The sequence below is a fragment of the Poromitra crassiceps genome, assembly GCF_964638095.1.
Source record: "Poromitra crassiceps genome assembly, chromosome: 7".
NCBI classification, from domain to species: domain Eukaryota; kingdom Metazoa; phylum Chordata; class Actinopteri; order Beryciformes; family Melamphaidae; genus Poromitra; species Poromitra crassiceps.
This window is the reverse complement of record NC_139628.1, coordinates 31,250,761-31,270,714: the sequence shown is the minus strand read 5'-3', so window position 1 is coordinate 31,270,714 and position 19,954 is coordinate 31,250,761. Positions and strand designations below refer to the sequence as shown.

The window sequence follows — 19,954 nt, the reverse complement described above, 5'->3', positions numbered from 1 at the left end:
GAGGATACATTTCTAATTGATGTTATGTGTTGACTAATCAGAGTACACACATTCTTTACCTATAGAAGTAGGCTAGGCTACAGTTATTTGTGTAAAAAAAGAGACTGGTAGAATTAGAAGTAGCCTATAACATGGCCTGCAGCCTCTCTTCTCTCTCAGTCGGTTACATTTTTATGGTCCACTTCCCTGGCTGATTGAAACTCGGTCCCTGCTGTGCTCCTCTTACTCAAGTGAGCTCCATCACAAATGGATCTCTCTCCATGGTGCTGAACTTGGGTTAACTCATTTGGCCCACGAATTAACCATTTTTAACTAAAGAAGAAGACAATTGCTCGAGTGACATCACTGATGACATCACAACTGCCTGATGACATCAGTCGAGCAATTGCATGACATAATTTCCAGTTGAGTGACCCTCCTTGTTGCCTCGATCCGTCTCTCCCCAGACTCAAATGTTACGTTGAATCGCTGCGCTCCGCATACTACATAAGCTCTGCAGCATGCAGTAACATAGTGTATCAGCGTAAGAACTCTCATGGGTCTGGCGTCGAGACTACCTCGATCCAGACCCAGATCCAAATCTCGGGTGACATCACAGTTGCGCAATTGCAAATGCATTCAACACACACACGACCAAGCCGGAGGTAACACGTGGATATGAACCTGCGACCCTCGCTCGTGTTGGTACATGTATAGGCAGGGAATCTACCGCTACACTACCCGGACACCTGTGCATACCCTTTTTTACACAATATGGATTCGCCCAGGTCAACTGCTGGTGCATACGGACAGTCATGCATAGAAGCGGCTGCACCGTATTACCCTATTTGCTGGGGACCCCCTGGAACCACCTCAAGGACTGATATAAGGAAGGTGCGAATCCAGCCTAACAAGTTATCTACTGGCTCCAGCTAAACTCTGGTACCACCATTGACATATATTACCACTCACACCAGTGTGAAAGTATGAGTTATGGTGGTGGACATTTGTAGTTCACCAGTTCAGCACATTTTGAAGTGTAGCCTAGTGTGGCAATACTGAAAATTAACTAATTTCCAGATCACCACACACCTTTACCTAAGTCGGCAGCCATTTATTGCATTCATTGGTTGCTTTTGCTTATACAGTAACTGTGGTAAAGTTTAATCTAGGCCTACTGTAGCATGAAAAATTCCAAAATATAATTACACACACACGCGCACACACACACACACACACACACACACACACACACACTTATACACTAAATGGTACACACTTATGCTTATAAGATGCCTATTTCTTATTGCCTATTGCTGTCTTATTGCTTATTGATGCCTATTTCTTATTGCCTATTACTTATTGCTTGTTGCCTATTTGTACTATGTCGTAAACGGAGTCCACTGCACAAGAATTTCACACGTGGTACTTGTACCATGGAGTGACAATAAAAATCTTGAATCTTGAATCTTGAATCTTGAACACACACACACACACACACACACACACACACACACACACACTTTCAAAATAAAACACTAATGGATAATTCGATTTTTACTTTTTATTTTTTTCAGCTGTAATGTCACTCAATATTTAACATAATGAATCCAGTCACTGTTTTCTACGACTTTTGTTTTTTGTACCCCCCTCACAATAGCCGAGCATTCGTGTTTTTTTTAAAGTGGTTTATTCCATATATTTATTTTGTAGGCAAAATTGCATCACTTCCGTTCTGGCTAAATCCGTCTGTCTTGACCATTCTATGGTCTTGACGCAGCCGTTCTAGCCTGGTTCTAGCCTCCATGCTTCCAACCTGCATTCGGAAGTAAACCAGGGAAAAAGCAAGTGAAGAATGGAGGTAAAAACTAATTTAATTCTAAAATAGAGAAGATAGTGACGTGCATTGGTCAGTACCATTTGTTTGATAGTAAATAAAGGGCTGACATGAAGAATACCAATGCTTTTGCTGTTGGTTGAGTTAGCTTTGCCCACTTGTCTTCTGTAGAGATCAGAGTCCATGCCGGTGCAGTAATTCACGTTTTATACTGCATTGTCGTTGTTAAAACTTTATTATGCAGCTTATGTAAACTGTGTGTAGACTGGAATAGAGGGAATGCACCGACGCCACGCCCCCTCCCGAACACGCCCCCTCAGCCGGACTGAGCAGCACTGAGTGTCAAATTTCCAAAACAAACGTGGCTTCTGCCAGGGGTAGTAGCAAAACCACGGCTAATATAAACGATTATCTGCTTAAAATAAAGGCAGTTGGACTCGAATGTGACCCTTACAGCTTGCCAAAGAACCAGTGGTCCATGGACGTAGACATGTGGCCAGGAATAGGGTTTCCTGACATTTATATGTACTTAATATCGACGCCGGGGAAATACACAAACCAAAGCATGAAAGCATACAAGAGCCTGGACGTAGCGTGGTCTTACTTCAAGGCTGGATTTGTTGGCGACATTAAAGTAACGAGGACAGCAATGGATATTCTGGTTGTATGTGGAGAGGTACATATTTATTTTATTACAACTTTTATTAAGAAAAATATAGCATACGCTGTCCCTAGCTTTGTTCAGAGTGAACACTATCACTCATGTAACGTTACATCTGTGCAGGTAGAACACAGCCAGAGAATGAATGAGCCCTCATTGAAACCCTGGATAGCTGCAGAGAAGACCGGGACCGTTTCATTAGCTTTCGGCAGCCTGTAAAAAGATACCTCCGACGCCTTGTTGAATCTATTTTTACAGTCAATGGCACAACAGCACTTTACCATTTTCGTTGTTTTCTCGCGGAAACTGAACGCTAAACACCGTGACCCGGCGGCGCCACCTGGCTTGTTTAGACGTTTTGACACTCACTGCAGCTGAGTGGGCGTACCCGCACTGACTGTCGCGTCCGTGACGTCACGTGCATTCCCTCTATTGATGGCCGTCTGGCAGGTGTCACTGACACACACACACACACACACACACACACACACACACACACACACACACACACACACACACACACACACACACACACACACACACTAGCTCTCTCTCTCTCTAGATGTGTGCTGAGCTCTCTCCTCTCTCTATGTCTGTATTATGTGTTTTGAAATGTTTCACAATGTTTGCATTGTTGCTTGAAATGTGTCAATAAAGTTTTAACAAAGATTTTGAATGCTCTCTCTCCCTCACCCTGACATCAAGAACTTGACGCACACAACTTGTATCGAAGTCTAGTGCCTGTGCATCTGTTCGTCCTCTCTCTATGTTATGCTATGCGTTATGTTCTTGTATGATGTATGATGTGATGTGATCATCTGTGTTCTCGAAACATGCACTGACTGTGAAAACAAAATTTCCTGCGGGACAAATAAAGCTATCTATCTATCTCTCCTCCATTCTCTCCCGTCCCCCTCTCTCCATCCACCTCGCCCTCTCTCTATCTCCCCCCCCCTCCCCTCCCCGCTCTGCTCAGCCTCAGAGGAAGCTGCTGAACTCGGTGGAGTGCTGTGTGGATGAGGCGCTGTGCGGGGCGGTACGGTCCAGCGGGGGCCTGTCTCTGCTGCGGGGCCACCGGGTGGCGCTGCGCTCCGACCTGCACCTCCTCAGGGGCCGAGTGGCCCTCCTGTCCGGAGGAGGGTCGGGACACGAGCCGGCACACGCAGGTATGGTACCACTCGTACAACCAGCTTTGTATCATTAGAACATCAGTAGTATATCAGAAAACTGTAAACGGTTTTGAAGTCTGTCATTTAATTTGACAGTTATTGAGTGTTAAAGTGTGGACCAGTGACATCACTGGTCCACACTAACTCAAATTAATAACTCATTAACTCAAATCAACTCTCAATAACTGTCAAACTATTCATCATTCATCTAGTTGAAAATGGGCGGAGTGTTCCTTTAAGACTTTTTCTATGCCCCTAAAACGTGTATTTCACAACATCCCATGTCGTAACCACATGGTAACCAGCATAATACGTTGGAGACGGCTTATGGTAACAGCTCTGGTGGACATTCCTGCAGTCAGCATGCCAGTTGCATGCTCCTTCAAAACTTGCGACATCTGTGTCATTGTGTTGTGTGATAAAACGGAACATTTTAGAATGGCCTTTTATTGTAACCAGCCCGAGGCACACCTGCCTGTGCAATAATAATCAGCATCTGGATATGGCACACCTGGCTGTCAGGTGGATGGATTATCTTGGTGAAGGAGAAGTGAACTTTGTGAACTAAATTTGAGATAAATAAGTCTTTTGTGTGTGTAGAAAAAGTCTTCGATATTTATTTCAACTCGTGAAAAATGGGAGCAAAAACTAAATTGTTGCCTTTATGTTTTTGTTCAGTATAATTAAAGGATCTATGTGTAGCATTTCAACTTCACTAAATCATCACCACATTCATTTAGAGACATTAGTAGACTTACCGTATGTAACCTGCGCTGTGTTGACAGTCCTGGCAACCAGAGCCGTGTATATAGAAGAGTCGCGACATCTCCATTCACTCCAATGGACCAGTTTTTTTTACTCTCAAGAGTTCCAGGAAGTAAGGTTCTGGATTAAGCAGCGCTGTCGTGTTGCAGCAAAACGGACAGTTTGTGTTGTACTTTCAAAGTTTTTTGTTTTTTTCAATCAAATTGTACATTATCAGCTTTATTTTAGCATGCAAAAGTAGCGCGAGACCCCTTCCTGGCTGTTCATTGGCTAAGGAGTCACGCATTTTGGTCCTCCACTGACGCCACTCTCTCTCTAAATTGCTCTGCTGGCAACAAACCATGTTAAAGGGATACACCAAACATTTTGGAGATTTGCCTATTTGCCATATTGCTGATGTATGTTTATGTAATTATGTATGTAGAATGTGGATGCCTTTATCGTCACTGTGCGTGCAGTACAAACTGCAGTACAGCCCTCACTGCTAATAGCTTAGCACTACAATGGCAGTCTATGGTATTTTTGCCTTGTTCAGTCGCCCAAAATACACATTCCAACAGCACCAGAAACACTCACATTTGTGACTTAACTCGTAAATCCATAGCGAGAACTAGCAGAGGGTTCCAAGAGGGTTCACTCTGTGACCAAAGTTACTTCCTCGTTTGGCCCCACGTGACCTGCTCTCTCAGTTCCCAGTCACCAGTCCTAGTGACTGAGAACAGGTCTGAGAGCAGGTCACGTGGGGGATGGGTTTACCCAGGCTACATGCGCTGTGTGCAGTCATCAGTACAGCGCATGCTCCTCGAGCATTCTACATTTAATATAGGCAATATGGCAAATAGGCGAATCTCCAAAAATGTTTGGCGTATCCCTTTACGGGATTCCCCATGGGTGGAGGTGGGATTCGATCCACTGATCTCCCACTTGCAAAGCATACACTCTAACCGCAAGACCACGAGAGCTAGCTGCCTTGGCCGAGCTGGTTAACAGACCTTTATACTGGGGGAGTGAGTTTAACCAAAGCAATCGCGACCACTTGGGACTCACATTCACTCAGTTACACGTATCACAAACCAGACCTACGACCAGACCAACCCCACCATTGTCTCATTTGTTAAGAATAATTATGATATGATTAAGTATTATTAAAGTATGACAATCGATTTGAAAATGTTTCAAAATGTGACAGAGCACCGTTCATTGTCTCATCTTTCATCGTGCATCTTCTTGATCTCTCCTCTCTCTGTCTCAGGTTATATTGGTAGTGGCATGCTGTCTAGGGCTGGGTATCGCCACTGACTTCCCAATACGATACGATTCCGATGCTGTAAATTGTACAAGGAACCCTCTAACCTGGTGCATTATTAAAAAATATTAATATTTACATTAAGAATTGACCATAAAGCAAGCAGTTACATCATGTAATTATTTTTTATTTAAACATGACCAACATAGTCATTCAGTCTTCTGTGAGAAGTGTGGACTCTGAACCAAGCCAAGACACAATGAGCAGGTTTAAACGCAAGGTGCGTTGTTTTATTTACAGTCTTAACTCAGGATCTTCCCTTATCGGGGCAGGTTTGCAAAAAGACGTGAAGCAGTTTAGGCTAGGATTAGCCTGCGGGCCAACGCAGGGGAGTTTCCTCCACAATGTTTGCCAGGGCTCAGTCCTCGGTTACGAGCTCCAGTAGCGTGCCTGTGTGAGAGGAGACATGAGCGGTCAGAGCACAGCAGACAGCCAACATCGTATGCTTAAAGAGAGGAATGGAAGTAGTACATACCGCCCGACAGCAAGGAGAGGTCCCGTCTCGAGGAGAGCCAGCCACACAGTGATCATTCCTAGCCGCCCTGTTAACTAGTCAGACTGATTAGGAATCTGTCTCAGCTGGGTGTGCCACACTTGACAGCGCGCGGCTGTCAGCGCTCCCACTGATTTAACAGGTAATTTGGGAAATACCTCTCATTGATGACGCGGCCCAAACAGCGTCTCTGTTGGGAACCCCCGGCTCTGATGTCACTGTGGTGGCTGGTCGTCCTCCCCCTCTCACCTGCTGGGGGGTAAGCTGCCGAGACTCCACAGAAGCCAAACAAATTTAGATTTCCACAGAATCATTGAACAGCAGCATGTTGTAAACAGTGTTTCATAAAGTATAAATGCTTTGTAAATAAAATAAAATAAAATACAGCTCATGAACATTTCCAGTTCACAAACATTATAGTGCAAACAGATTTGAGGTCTGTACATCTGGCTCATAGTTCATGCACAATGCACATGTAGCCTACAGTATTTATGTTTTTGTTTCAACTACAAACATAAATAAACGTCAACTTGAAACCATGTTTTAACCACCACACACAGCCTATAATATTATAGAATAAATTAAAAAAAAGTAAAATGCATTAAGATCGATACTGGGATTTATGTATCAATACTTGTTCCTTCACATGAATATCGATTCAATATCGATATATCGATTTTTTTAACCCAGCCCTAATGCTCTCTCTCTGTCGCCCCCTCTGTCTCAGGTTATATTGGTAGTGGCATGCTGTCAGCAGCGGTAGCAGGCGGGGTCTTCGCCTCTCCTCCTCCTGCCAGCATCCTGGCTGCCATTCTCTGTCTGCACAATGCAGGTACTGTGGGCTGGTGGGAGGGCGTGGCTTACTTTTTGACTTTGAGGTGTTGATCTACCCTGTATTAGGGATGGGAATTTTAAGTCATTTCCGTATTCGAGTCGTACTACTCAGTTCACGTACAATTTTATAGAGTACTCGAGTACTCACTCGAGTACTCTCGAGTACCCCCCCCCCCCCCCCCCACCGTCTAGTCTCACGCGCAGCCGTATAACATTTTGTGGGCGTTCCCACACAGACCGACTGTATCTATAGGCCTGTAAGAATATTTCTTAGGATTTAATGCTTTCCCATGTATGTAAATTGCCGATTTACATAAACATCACTTGTATGCCTGCTCACCAGTCTGCATGTAACTTTGATCCTGTAACGATGCGTGCACAGATCTATCACTTTTGCTAGCAGTCCTGTAAAAAAAGTACTCTGTATATGTTGAACAGTTACTGAGTTACTGACCAAATCAAGTACTCAAGTACTCATGACCATCTCTACTACTGTACAGCTATGTATCCATGATTTAAGGGTATGTATGGTGCATGTGTGGCTGTTTATTTATCCAACTTTGTGAATGAATTGTTGCATATAAAGAAAGGAATCATAATCATAAGTAATCTTGGAAAAACACCTACCGGTAATCATGTCAAAAATATATTCAGATTAACAGGTGCAGGAATTTCAAAAGGCCTCATTTTAACCAATCCAAAATTTGCTAATACATCATATTTTATGTTTTTCTTGATGCTGCTGTCTTGGCCAGGAAAAACAGATTCTCAATAAGAATAAGAAGAGACATAGCTGAAAAAAAAAAAGACACCATATTAGACACTAATCTCACCTCCACCCACCCAGGAGCGTCTGGGGTTCTCCTCATAGTGAAGAACTACACCGGCGACCGCCTCAACTTCGGCCTGGCCGCCGAGCAGGCCCGTAACCACGGCGTCGCTGTCGCCATGGTGATAGTCGCCGAGGACTGTGCCTTCCACCGGCCCAGTAAGGCCGGCAGGAGGGGCTTGTGTGGCACGCTCTTCATACACAAGGTAAACAAACAACATTTCACTCACCAGGCCAAAGTAAACACACTTATTTTGCTATGTTAGTCAATCATTTTGAGCTACGTTAACGTTGCACGGGGCAATTTTGCACAAGTGCCTTTAAAGATGTAATGAGACCTCGTCTTGTCACCAGCTGGCAGGAGCACTAGCAGAAGAAGGCTGCTCATTGGACCAGATTGTTACCAAGGTGACAGAGGTGTTGAAGGGGATTGGTGAGTCTTCATCTGTTGGCTCAGTCTTAACTGCTGGGTGGCTATGGGATACCTTTTCATAGATACCTTTTCATTCATGGCTATTATAGGACTGTCCGTATCTCACATCACTCCTCTTTTAGCCTCACTGCATTGGCTGCCAGTGAAGTTCAGCATTGATTTTAAGATTCTTTAAATTGCTTATAAGACACTACACGGGTTTGCTCCTGCCTACATTTACGAGCTATTAAGCCCTTACACTACGAGTGGTCACTTAAGTCATCCAACCAAAACCAGTTGTCCATGCAAACTACCAAAGGCAAAAGGCCGCGGCTACCCGCTGAATAAGTTTCCAAATGTTCATGTCATTCTGGCCAATATTCCACTTCTGTTATATGTTATATCATCTGTCCAAAAAAAAAAGTCACTTAAGCAACATCAGCCTTTCAGCCAACACAGTGGCAGAGCGGATTACTGAGCTGTCAAGTGACATTTATGATCAGTTCTAATTCTAGCTGGAGTTCCAAGGGACAGTTGAAAATTAACACTGCCTAATTTAGTAATGTGCATTGTCCCTAAAAAAGAAAACAAAGTCCCTCAAATAAACAAATAAATTGTTAATGTAAAAAATAGATTGTCCCTCAAATAAATGAATAAATTGTTAATGTTGAGAATTCGAACGGTTGCATTTTTCTCTCTTTTTTTTAAATACATGAAGTGGCCCCCTTGTGACAAGACTGGACACTCAGCGGCCCCAAGGTCATTTGAGTTTGAGACCCCTGCACAATATCCCCCCATTCCTATTAGATCAGCTGAGTCTGTTGACTGTTTTAAGCAACATTTAGAAACCTACTTTTTTAGGAAGGCCTTTCTATAACTTGCGATAACTTCAAGGGTGTGTTCGGGGTGGTGACTGGCTGCTGTGTTTGTATGCGTGTTATGTCTTGTGTACTGTATTTTGGAATGTTTTCTTTTCTTGTATGTGCTTTGTGTTTGTTCCCTTTGTCTTTCTGTGCCGATGTAGATGATGTAAAGCACTTTGATATAAAAGTTTACTTAGTTAAATTCTGTGTGTTCCCCCAGGTACACTGGGGGTGAGTCTGTCTCCATGCAGTGTTCCAGGCTGCCTGCCATCATTCGAGCTGCCACCAGGGGACATGGAGCTGGGACTGGGTGAGGGAGGGAGGGAGGAAGGGGCGGGGTGAGGGAGGGAAGGGGGGAGTGAGGGAGGAGGGGGAAGAGAGAAGGTGAAATTGTTCAAGAAAGAGAGGTTGAGAAGAATAGGCAAAGTGTGATGGAAAAAGGGCTGAGTTTAGGCATCCAAAATGAAAAGCTTGACATGGCGAGTAGTAGGGCTGGGCGATATGGACACAATCAAATATCACAATAATATACCTTGATATCAGTATTGCAACAATATTGTAGGGTTGGCTATTGGTGGTTTCACAAAATATTTACACACTGAGATTTTTGATAAATAATCATCGGTGATGTGGCTATAAAGTGGGTAAAGGCAAATAATAGAACAGCAATAACAATCTGGTAAGTTCAGAAAATGACATCACTTTACTGCAATGCAGCCGCAAAACCAGGAAAAGACAACACTTATGCCATATCACCATATCCAAAATGTATGATGATATCTCGTCTCATATCACAATATTAATATAATATCAATATGATATTGATAAATTGCCCAGCCCTAAACCTTCCTCCGTGCTGCTTAGGGTTCTGTTATTCTGAATGAAGACACATGGGAACGCAGCACTAGAGGGAAGATAACATGACTTCGGTGAGGGGAACACAATTTCTTCAAGTTTCACCCAGTCTGAGAATGAGAGACGGAGGGCTGTGGTAGGGACATGGGAGGATGGAAGGATGGATAGAGGAAGAGAGAGAATGAGAGACGGACGGCTGTGGTAGGGACATGGCAGGATGGAAGGATGGATAGAGGAAGAGAGAGAGAGAGAGAGGAAGATATAGAGGGCCGTGAGCTTGATCGTTTCTAAATGTCAGCTGATGTTCCCTCTCCTCTTCAGGAATCCATGGTGAACCTGGCATCAAGCGGTCCAAGGTGAGGAGGTTCAAATTCAACCAATCACAGCCTCAATAGGGCTACCATTCATATGACTCCATATACAATTTGACCTCTTTGCCATTATTATTGTCATTATTTTCTTTCTTTCTTTTTCTTTCTTTCTTTCATTATTCTGTCAGGTGGCATCTGCAGATGAGGTGGTGAAGACCATGATCGACCACATGACCAACCCCGACAGCCAATCACATCTGCCTCTGAAATCAGGTACTGTAAATACTGTGTGTGTGTGTGTCTGTGTCTGTGTGTGTGTGTGTGTGTGTGTGTGTGTCTGTGTGTTGCAGCAGTAGTGTGCAGGTCTGTTCACCCTCTCTTTCTACACACAGGAGACAACGTGGTTTTGTGTGTGAACAACCTTGGAGCATTGTCTTGTCTGGAGATGGCTGTGGTCACTAGAGCTGCCATCATCTGTCTGGGTAAGGGGTGTGTGTGTAATCAAACTCTAAGTACGTAGACTTCAACTTTTTTCTAATTACCGTAAATTCCGGACTATAAGACGCACCGGTCTATAAGCCGCGGGACCAAAATTGACTATTTTTTTCTTCTATAAGCCGCACCGGTCTATAAGCCGCGGGTGTTTTGATGTTTCATTACCATATGAAAGGGTTCGTGCACAGAGAGGAATGTCGGGAAAGAGATCGCTGTTTGGGGAAGCTCCCATTTATTAACATTTCAACAAAACAAAACAAAAGTCAGGTCACTAATCCCCAGACAAAATCACACAACAATAGGCTATATGTGCAGCAAACCTGTAACCAGAGAAGTCAAGTCACTAATCCTCGTCTTCCTCTTCTTCCTGCGTACTGAAACCACCAAAGTCCTCATCTTCAGTGTCGGAAACGAACAGGTTCAGGGTGGCTTCGTCAACCACTCTCCTCTCTCCTTCATTGTCACTCAAAACCAACGAACTCCTCTTCATCACTGTCGGCATCGAACAGCCTCTGAAGCCTCTGACGGCCCTCAGCGCCAGCTGTGGCGGCGTCATCCTCTTCATCCCGCAGCAGTCCAGCGTTTTGGAACCCGTTGGTGATTGTGGATGTTTTCACACTCCTATAATATTCCGTGATCTTCCTTTGTGTGAATTCGCCGAAGTTTGTGATTTTCTCCTGGTAGTCGGGAGGGAGTTGTTCAGTAGTTCTCCCCCGGACGGACAGTCCCTTTCGTCTCATGAATCGGAAGCACCAAGATGGCCCACCTCTGAAATGTTCAATTTTCATCTCGGTGGCGACTGTTTTGGCCTTCTGTCGGATCTGCACCGTGGAAACGCCTCGGCCGTCTGCTCTCTGGGTCAACACCCAGTCCTCAAGGGAATCTTCAAGTTCCGGCCATCTGCTTTTGTGGCCTCTGAAGGACTTTTTTGTCTTCTTACACTGAGACAGTTCCTCCTGCTGCACCGTCCAACGCCTCACCATTGACTCATCGATGCCCAGGTTACGCGCGGCTGCTCTGTTTCCCTCTTTTAGTGCGAGTTCGACTGCTTTCAGCTTGAAAGCTGCTTCGTGTGAATTTCTGCGTACCTTCCCCATGGTAAGTGAGAGAGAGACTGCTCGTCTTGTTGTGATTCCGGGCTGATGAACTTTGCTTACCGTAATTACCATATGTAAGGGTTCACGCACAGAGGGGATTGTTGGCTGTTTGAGGAAGCTCCCATTTACCGTATTACCGTAACATTTCAACAAAACAACATAACACAACACCTTTGTTTATTTCGACAGTGCACACAGTGTCCGCGGTGTGGTGAAAAGAGGGCAACAGAGGAAATTAAAACAGAAGTGGATTTATAGGTAGAAAGAGTGCTAAAAAAGAGAGATTTTATTTGTATTTGAAAAAAAAATTCTGAAAAAATCCATAGATAAGCCGCACCGTTATATAAGCCGCAGGGGCCAAAAAACGGGAAAAAAGCCGCGGCTTATAGTCCGGAATTTACGGTACTAACACTGGTACCCACTGGTCCGACCTTGAAATCCTTGAAAGTTTGTGAATTTTAGGTGGGAAAAAAATGAAAGTGCTTGAATTCATACGCTGGTTATTTTGATATTGTTTTGTGTGTTTTTTAGTTAGTGTGTAACAGCACAGTTAAGAAGTGTTCACTTGACACATTCAAGCCTCTCTCTCTTTTTAATTGTTGCCTGTGAGCAGTGTTGCCAGATCGCATGAGAGAAACAAGCAATACTCGCGTGATCTGGCAACAAATGAGGGATATACACACAGAGATATCAATGGGTTAACCATGTTTCAAACTATGCTGGATTGCATCCTGGAATTTGAGGGAATTGGGCCTTGAAACGTCGTTGAGTTTGATGTTTAATAAGGTGTGGGAACCCTGTAGTAATGAATTGTTTTCAAAATGTTCAAACTGAAAGAAGCACTCGAATCTCCTTCAGAAAGTTTGACCTCTGTATTAACCTCTCTGTGGTGGTTATGGAATGTGTTTGGTGGTCTCCATGGTGACAGAGGGGCGTGGACTGGTGGTGGCCAGGGCGATGTCGGGCTCGTTCATGACGTCACTGGAGATGGCGGGAGTGTCGCTGACTCTGATGAGGGCCGACCGGGAAATCCTCAGGCTGTTTGGTGGGAACGCACAAACACACACACACACACACACACACACAGAGACACACACACACACACACAAAGCAGATGCACACGCTGTACTGACCCTCTCCTGTCCCGTCCAGATGCTAAGACCGGCGCCCCCGCCTGGCCCAACCTCAGCAGTGCGTGTGTGAGCGGGCGCGACTTCACCGCGGAGCCTCCAGCCACGGGCACGCGGCCACAGGACGAAACACACTCTGAAGGTTGGACTACTTAATGATAATGATGATGCACTTTTATTGATAGTGCACCGTTCATACAAAGACAGTAGCTCAGAGTGCTTTAGGATGGCAAAATAAAATGCATAAAACTGACATAATATATCCAGTCAATGTACTGAAGAAGGGCGAAAAAGTAAGTGGCACCCCAAAAACCTACAATCCACTACAGAAAGAAATATGTAAATGTTTGTTTATTACCTGGCTCCTGGCTTCCTGTCATTTCGCAAAAGTGGCCCCCAGGGAAAGCAAGTTGGGTATCGCTGATCTACAGCAACACCACAGCAGGCTTTTTCAGCTGTCTCTCTTTCTGTAGCTCGGTTATACATTTAGTCATATTTACACGCAGGTGTCTCTCCAGTGTTCCTCCATGATGGAGCCAGACACGACCGCAAGGAGATTAGATTTGTGATGCAACTACAGAGCCTGTATAGTGGATCCACCATGCAGGACTTAGTCAGGAGGGCTGATAACCGTATCTTTCCTTTTGCTCTCACTCCTCCAACATGGTGGCAGGTCACTCGTCTCCATGGTAACACTCTCCAAAGATGTCCTCACTGGGCATTAACAACGACAACAACAACAACAACAACAATAATAATAATAATAATAATAATAATAATACTACTACTAATAATGATGATGATCATAATAATAATGGTAAGAATATTTGTCTTTGTTGTTGTGTTTTCCTGCCCGCAGGCCCGCTGAGTGCAGTGCTGCGTGAGGCTTTAGAGAAGATCTGCTGTGCTCTGTTAGAGCGACAGGAGGAACTCAACGCTCTGGACCGCGCTGCCGGGGACGGAGACTGTGGCAATACACACGCACAGGCTGCTAAAGGTAGGACGGAAACACACACACACACACACAAACACACAGACACACACTGCATACGCATGATGCATCCACATACACACAATGAATCATTCAATCGCAAAACATTAACAAAGATAGAAAAAGGTACAATACATAAAATATGTAACACACATTTTTTGAAAATCCTCTCTTAGCCATTCAGGGGTGGCTCCAGAGTCATGTGGTCCCTGGTTGCCCGGGGCAACTGCTGTCAGTCCTCGCTGGATTGGTGCAGGAGAAGATGGGCGGGTCTTCGGGAGCGGTACGTTTCCCGCCATTGTTTGATCGTTTAGGATCAAACAGGGAATTTTTATATACACACACCAGAGTTGAGTGTAGTGTAGTCGAGTCTGGCTCAAGGCAATAGTAGGGGAAACACTGGTGTACGGGCCAATCAGGAACCTGCCTCGTAGTTGACAACGTAATCGGCCAATCAGGGACGCCGCTGGCAAAACAGTATGGCGGCTCCCAAAGCAATGAGCACTAAACGTTAGTAGAGTAAACACAGCCATAAGTGCAGTTATTGCATTAATAGACGTAACAACAATTAAACAAGAACAGGAGTATGTACCAGCAGAGTTTCTCGGCCAAAAAGACGTTTTCACTGTTCTTCCGACTGGATTTGGATTGGATTTAGCAATGCTGATTGGCTGAAAGAGTTGCCTGTCAAGGCAAGTACTCCCACCCACTGAAAACACGGTTGACGACCTGGAGTCCAGACTGATACGTAGAGCGAAACAGAATGTTATCAGGATGGTTTTTACCACGCTAACCTTAACTTAATCTTCACACACACACACACACACACACACACACACACACACACACACACACACACACACACTCTCTCTCTCTCTCTCTCAGTTGTACAGTCTCTTCCTGACCGCGGCAGCTGGTCACGTGACCGAGGGCCGGAGCGATGGTGCAGCCTGGGCCAACGCATTGCATGCTGGGACACAAGCCATGAGGAGGTAGGGGTGGAGGGATGGACAGAGAGAGAGAGAGAGAATATTTGTAGGTTTTTTTTAGAAATACAGACTGATGGATGGGAAGAAGAGGCCTGTAAAAGAGAAAAGGAGAGAGGAAAATGGAAAATCAGTGAATTTGACTTTGAGTGTATAAACTGTTGTTTGTCGGTTTGGGAATTTTACATTTTGAATAGAAAGATGGGAGAAGTGAGAGGATAAATAAATCAAAGTCTGCTGTCTTGCAGATATGGTGGTGCTGACCCAGGAGACAGAACAATGGTGAGAAACACAGTTCCTGTCTCTAATATAATGTGTGCATTACTGCTTTTAATCATACTTTTCATAGATTCTTTGTAATTTTCCATCTTTTTCTGCATTCCTCTCTCCCTCTCCAGTTGGATGCGCTGTGCCCTGCAGTGGATGAACTGATGAAGCTGCGCACAGTGCCGCCTGGTGGAGAGATGGCTGTACTGCAGGCAGCTGTACAGGTACAGTAATACACTCACAGTATCAGCACCTGATCAGCACACAGCTTTTATTATAGGTGTACAGCTGACTGCAGCGCCCCCAGGTGGAGAGTTTGGCTGTACTGCAAGCTGCTTTTTCCTTTCAATGCCAATCCTCAAATTAAATTAGATTACAGAGATAACTGATGTGAAATGTCATATACCAAAATGCTATATATCCAGTTTGGAAAGCCCAGTGTTACAGTACTTAATATTCTATACTTAATATTTACAGAATAGACTGTATGTATCCTTACCCGTGTCATTATTTTGTAAATATAGGCCTGAAAATAACTGATAACAATAATAATGCATCATGAGTTTTCCCATAAACCATTGCTGATGGCCTTGAAGTGCCTTGAGCAAGAAAATGAATCTCGCTCTCTCTCCAGAAAGCGGCGTCGGGGGCGGAGTCGACGCGTGACCTCACGGCGCGGGCGGGGCGTGCCAGCTACATCGCGGCAGAGCGGGTAACGCTGCCCGACCCGGGCGCCGTGGCCGTGGCCGCCATCTTCAGAGCCGTGCTGCAGGCGCTGGAGGGGCGCGAGTAACACACCAACCAGGGACAAGATTTGTAGCCCTGAATATATGTCTTTCCCTTGGTGGTGCATCGTTCTTTTGTGTTGTTTTGTCACATTACATTTAAAACATTTTACAGTATGAAAATCCATTCACGGGAAATAACTTCACAAAAACTGAAAATATTTTTTATTTTATCCGCGTGTAAAATTGAGGCGGATTCTGCATGTCATTTCCCTCAGAACTGGGAAGTCCCAGCTGGGAATGACGTCACCCCCGAGTTGACCGCATTCCAGTAAAATGGAAATCTGAAATCCATTCACGGTTAGCTCTATACTAGCCAGGCTAGCCATTGTTAGCAATACCAGTTGATAATACCAGGTGATGCGGTACTTTGCACATACAAACGCTGTAGCAACATGTCCACAGATAGAAGTTAGACAGTATTGTGTGTACGACTGATAAGGAGCTAAATGCGATATTCGTAATCCCGGCGCTTTAATGCTGCGTAGGTGTGTTCTGCCCCCAAGGGCAGTGGGATCCAAGCGTTGATGAGGTTACCCTGAGGAGTTTAGTAGGAAATCTGAGTTCAGGTGATGTCGGTGGGGAATTCCAAGTTCCCAGTACAAATGGAACGCGTCAGAAGATACACAAGCAGGGGAAACCAAATTTGCCAGAAGCCTCTTATGATTTTCTGGAATTTCCCAAGCTGTTTAAAGACACAGTCAACTTTGTGTATGTACACTTCTGACCCACTGGGATTGTGATGTAGTGAATTATAAGTGAAATAATCTGTAAACTATTTTTGGAAAAGTTATTTGTGTCATGCACAAAGTAGATGTCCTAACCGACTTGCCAAACCATAGTTTGTTACATAAAATCTGAGGAATGATAAAAAAAAATAGTTTGAATGAGTTCAAACTAAGTGTTTGTAAACTTCCGACTTCAGGGGACGGACAGACGTACACACACACACACACACACACACACACACACACACACACACACACACACACACACACACACACACACACACAACAAATCTAAGATCAATCTGATAGCAGAGGGACTTACTGTAAGTTGCACTAAGAAAGATGACTTCCTGCAGTGAGTGTTAATAAGTAATCGACTCAAGAATTGGACATTCCTTACTTATAATGAAAGACCAAACCAATCAGAATCACTCTTGATGGTAGGGTGCATAGACCAAACCAATCAGAATCACTCTTGATGGTAGGGTGCAGAGACCAAACACATCAGAATCACTCTTGATGGTAGGGTGCAGAGACCAAACCAATCAGAATCACTCTTGATGGTAGGGTGCAGAGACCAAACCAATCAGAATCACTCTTGATGGTAGGGTGCAGAGACCAAACCAATCAGAATCACTCTTGATGGTAGGGTGCAGAGACCAAACCAATCAGAATCACTCTTGATGGTAGGGAGACTTTTACAAATATTGATAATCTACAGTATAGAGTTTCAGAGTAAATACTGATGCAGGCAGGGGCGGACTGCATAATCGGGCACGTCGGGCAAATGCCCGGTGGCCTGGCCTGGCCTGGCCTGCAAAAAGTTTTTTTTTTTTTTTTTTTGCAGGCCAGGCCAGGCCACTCACTGAACAGCAGGCCAGGCGCCGCCTACTGGTTTACTAGTGGTTTTATTACTTTATTCAGGTTTAAAGTGGGTGCATCTCATTGTAAAATTTAACTTGGCCCAAATTGGGCTTCAAACGGCCCAAATCCGGCTTTAAACGACCCAAATTGGGCTTCAAACGGCCCAAATCTGGCTTCAAACGGCCCAAATTGGGCTTCAAACGGCCCAAATTGAGCTTCAAACGGCCCAAATTTTTCGCCGCCGCCCTTCGGACGCCGGCACGCGCGTCGGCCCGTATCGGCCTGGACGGCTTGGTATCTAATGCCCGGCCTGAATTATGATCCCAGTCCGCCCCTGGATGCAGGCGGTGCAGAGACAACTAGACGTCAACATGCAATGTAAAAAGTAAAAGTTGCATACAGAAGACTATGCAAATACTACTGTACTGTACATTCACCATTCAATCACTATGTTGCCAATCATTCCTAATCAATAACAGAGACAGAGTTTACACAATAGCATACTGTGACTATCAGTATTCATTATAGAGGAATGTAGCTTGGAGATAAATGCACTTTTCTTTTGCTAAAACAAGTTTAACATACTCTTTTCATGAATTCAAATGACCTTTGTAATTATAATAATTAATTGTGACCCATGATGTGTGTAAATCTTGCAATGTCTGTCTCCTGTTCCGTTATCTAGAGCAGTTTATAAATGAGAAGAATTGAAAGCACTTTTCTAGTAAACAGTGTTGGAATGAGTTTGGTCATTCAGACTAATAAATGAATAGTATTCTCACTAAAAGTATGTGTGTTTGAACTGTCCCCATCACCGTATTGCACACAGTGTGAGGAGAGGTCACCTACCTGTGACAATAAAGATCATATTTAACCAATTATATTAAGAGGAGTTTCTCTCTGAAGTTGTGATTGACAAACCTGTAGGTGCTTGCTTTTCTTTCTTTCTTTCTTTCTTTCTTTCTTTCTTTCTTTCTTTCTTTCTTTCTTTCTCCTTCAGCTTTCATTTCTGTCGTTTCTCTCATGCAACTGCTAGGCACCAACTTCCTGACACAAGACAGGCAACCAGCGTGGCAGTTTAGACTTTGAACACACACACACTTCAGAAAGCTGCAGCGAGAGAAACACTTGCTCTCGGTCTTCAAATCGCTGGCAGACCACGACAAAGGTAAATGCTTTTGGTTGTTATTAATGTGTAGCTGCCACAAGCCATGGAAATCAGATATTATCGCAAACCGTTATTCTGAAGTATGAGGAAGAAATGTGGTGCTTTCACTTCTGATAGACTGTTGACTTGTCAAATTAGAGACGTGTGTGTGTGTGGGACAGACTATCAGTCAAGATGGAATCTCTCTTATCAGGTTTGATGCCCTTTTGTCTCCCAGCCACCCAGGTTCATTTAGAAGATGGTTTTCACGGAATTGTGTTGCTAGGCAACAGTTTGGAACCTAGCTTATGTCCTGCTAGTTATTGTACTAGCAAACACTGCAACAGGAAGTAAGCTGGGGGTCATTTAGAATGTTTATTTTGTCAAATTGAAACCATCTATACAAAAAAATTACATACCAAGTACATTCTGAATCGTATAAGTAGTTCTCAACATGGGACCGCCAGGGGTCCTTGAGGGGATCCAGGGGGTCCCCAGCAACCTATAGACAAAATAACATGTAGCAATATACAATAAATAGATTTGGGTTTGAGAGACACAACCTTATCAAATGGGGGTCTGTCACTCTAATATGGACTAACTTAAGGGTCCTTGATAATGAAAAGGGTTGAGCATCACTGGTGTAAAGTGTAAGAAATCAGTTTCGTTTCGCCCCAAAGGGTTTTGTAGAACCGACAGACTTTCCAATCAAACGGCATCTGGATGATAGCTGCTGTTAATTTCACACTGAAGAGTGTGATTTCAAAGTGAGATAGAAAGGACATTTTGACAAACAATGACAAAAATGATACCAAATCCTGATACTTATTTTGATTGATAATAGATAACTTGTGTCCATCGTTGGCAAAATAACACTTTTGCACACTGAAGCCTAAAGATATAGAACATAATAGTGTTCATAGCAGTTTAGGATCTGTCTGATTCCTCAATGACAAGGTTTCAGGACCCAAATGTAGAGTCTCTCAGAGTAGCTACAGAGATCCATAGAGAGTTCAGTTCAATGCACTGACTATGAAGAAACAATAAAGATATGAAAGTAAAGGGGCGGGCCTGAAGTGTTAGCCTGGTAAACCAGCCAGTCATGCGCCTGGTTTACTGAAGTGTCTCAGAGAGCAGCAGAATTGTAGAA

General features: G+C 44.1%; 2 protein-coding genes across 3 annotated transcripts in view; both read left to right on the top strand.

Moving 5' to 3' along the window:
* Window positions 1-657: 657 nt before the first annotated feature.
* On the top strand, window positions 658-16,194 carry tkfc (triokinase/FMN cyclase; the record flags this gene model as incomplete). Its single annotated transcript, XM_083640058.1, has 17 exons — window positions 658-684; window positions 3,454-3,643; window positions 6,938-7,042; window positions 7,892-8,079; window positions 8,228-8,306; window positions 9,369-9,458; window positions 10,325-10,359; window positions 10,503-10,587; window positions 10,707-10,796; window positions 12,835-12,951; window positions 13,059-13,178; window positions 13,896-14,033; window positions 14,204-14,310; window positions 14,913-15,019; window positions 15,262-15,295; window positions 15,412-15,504; window positions 15,915-16,194. 17 exons carry the CDS (start codon window positions 658-660, stop codon window positions 16,071-16,073), a joined length of 1,764 nt encoding a protein of 587 aa, XP_083496184.1. The 3' UTR covers window positions 16,074-16,194.
* A 2,531-nt stretch (window positions 16,195-18,725) lies between these two features.
* Window positions 18,726-19,954, top strand: part of LOC310779758 (circularly permutated Ras protein 1) — a 52,203-nt gene continuing 50,974 nt past the window's right edge. For both annotated transcript variants that reach the window (XM_083640250.1, XM_083640249.1), the window contains exon 1: window positions 18,726-18,825. The gene's annotated coding sequence lies outside the window, so the exon portion shown is untranslated. The remainder of the gene's footprint in view (window positions 18,826-19,954) is intronic.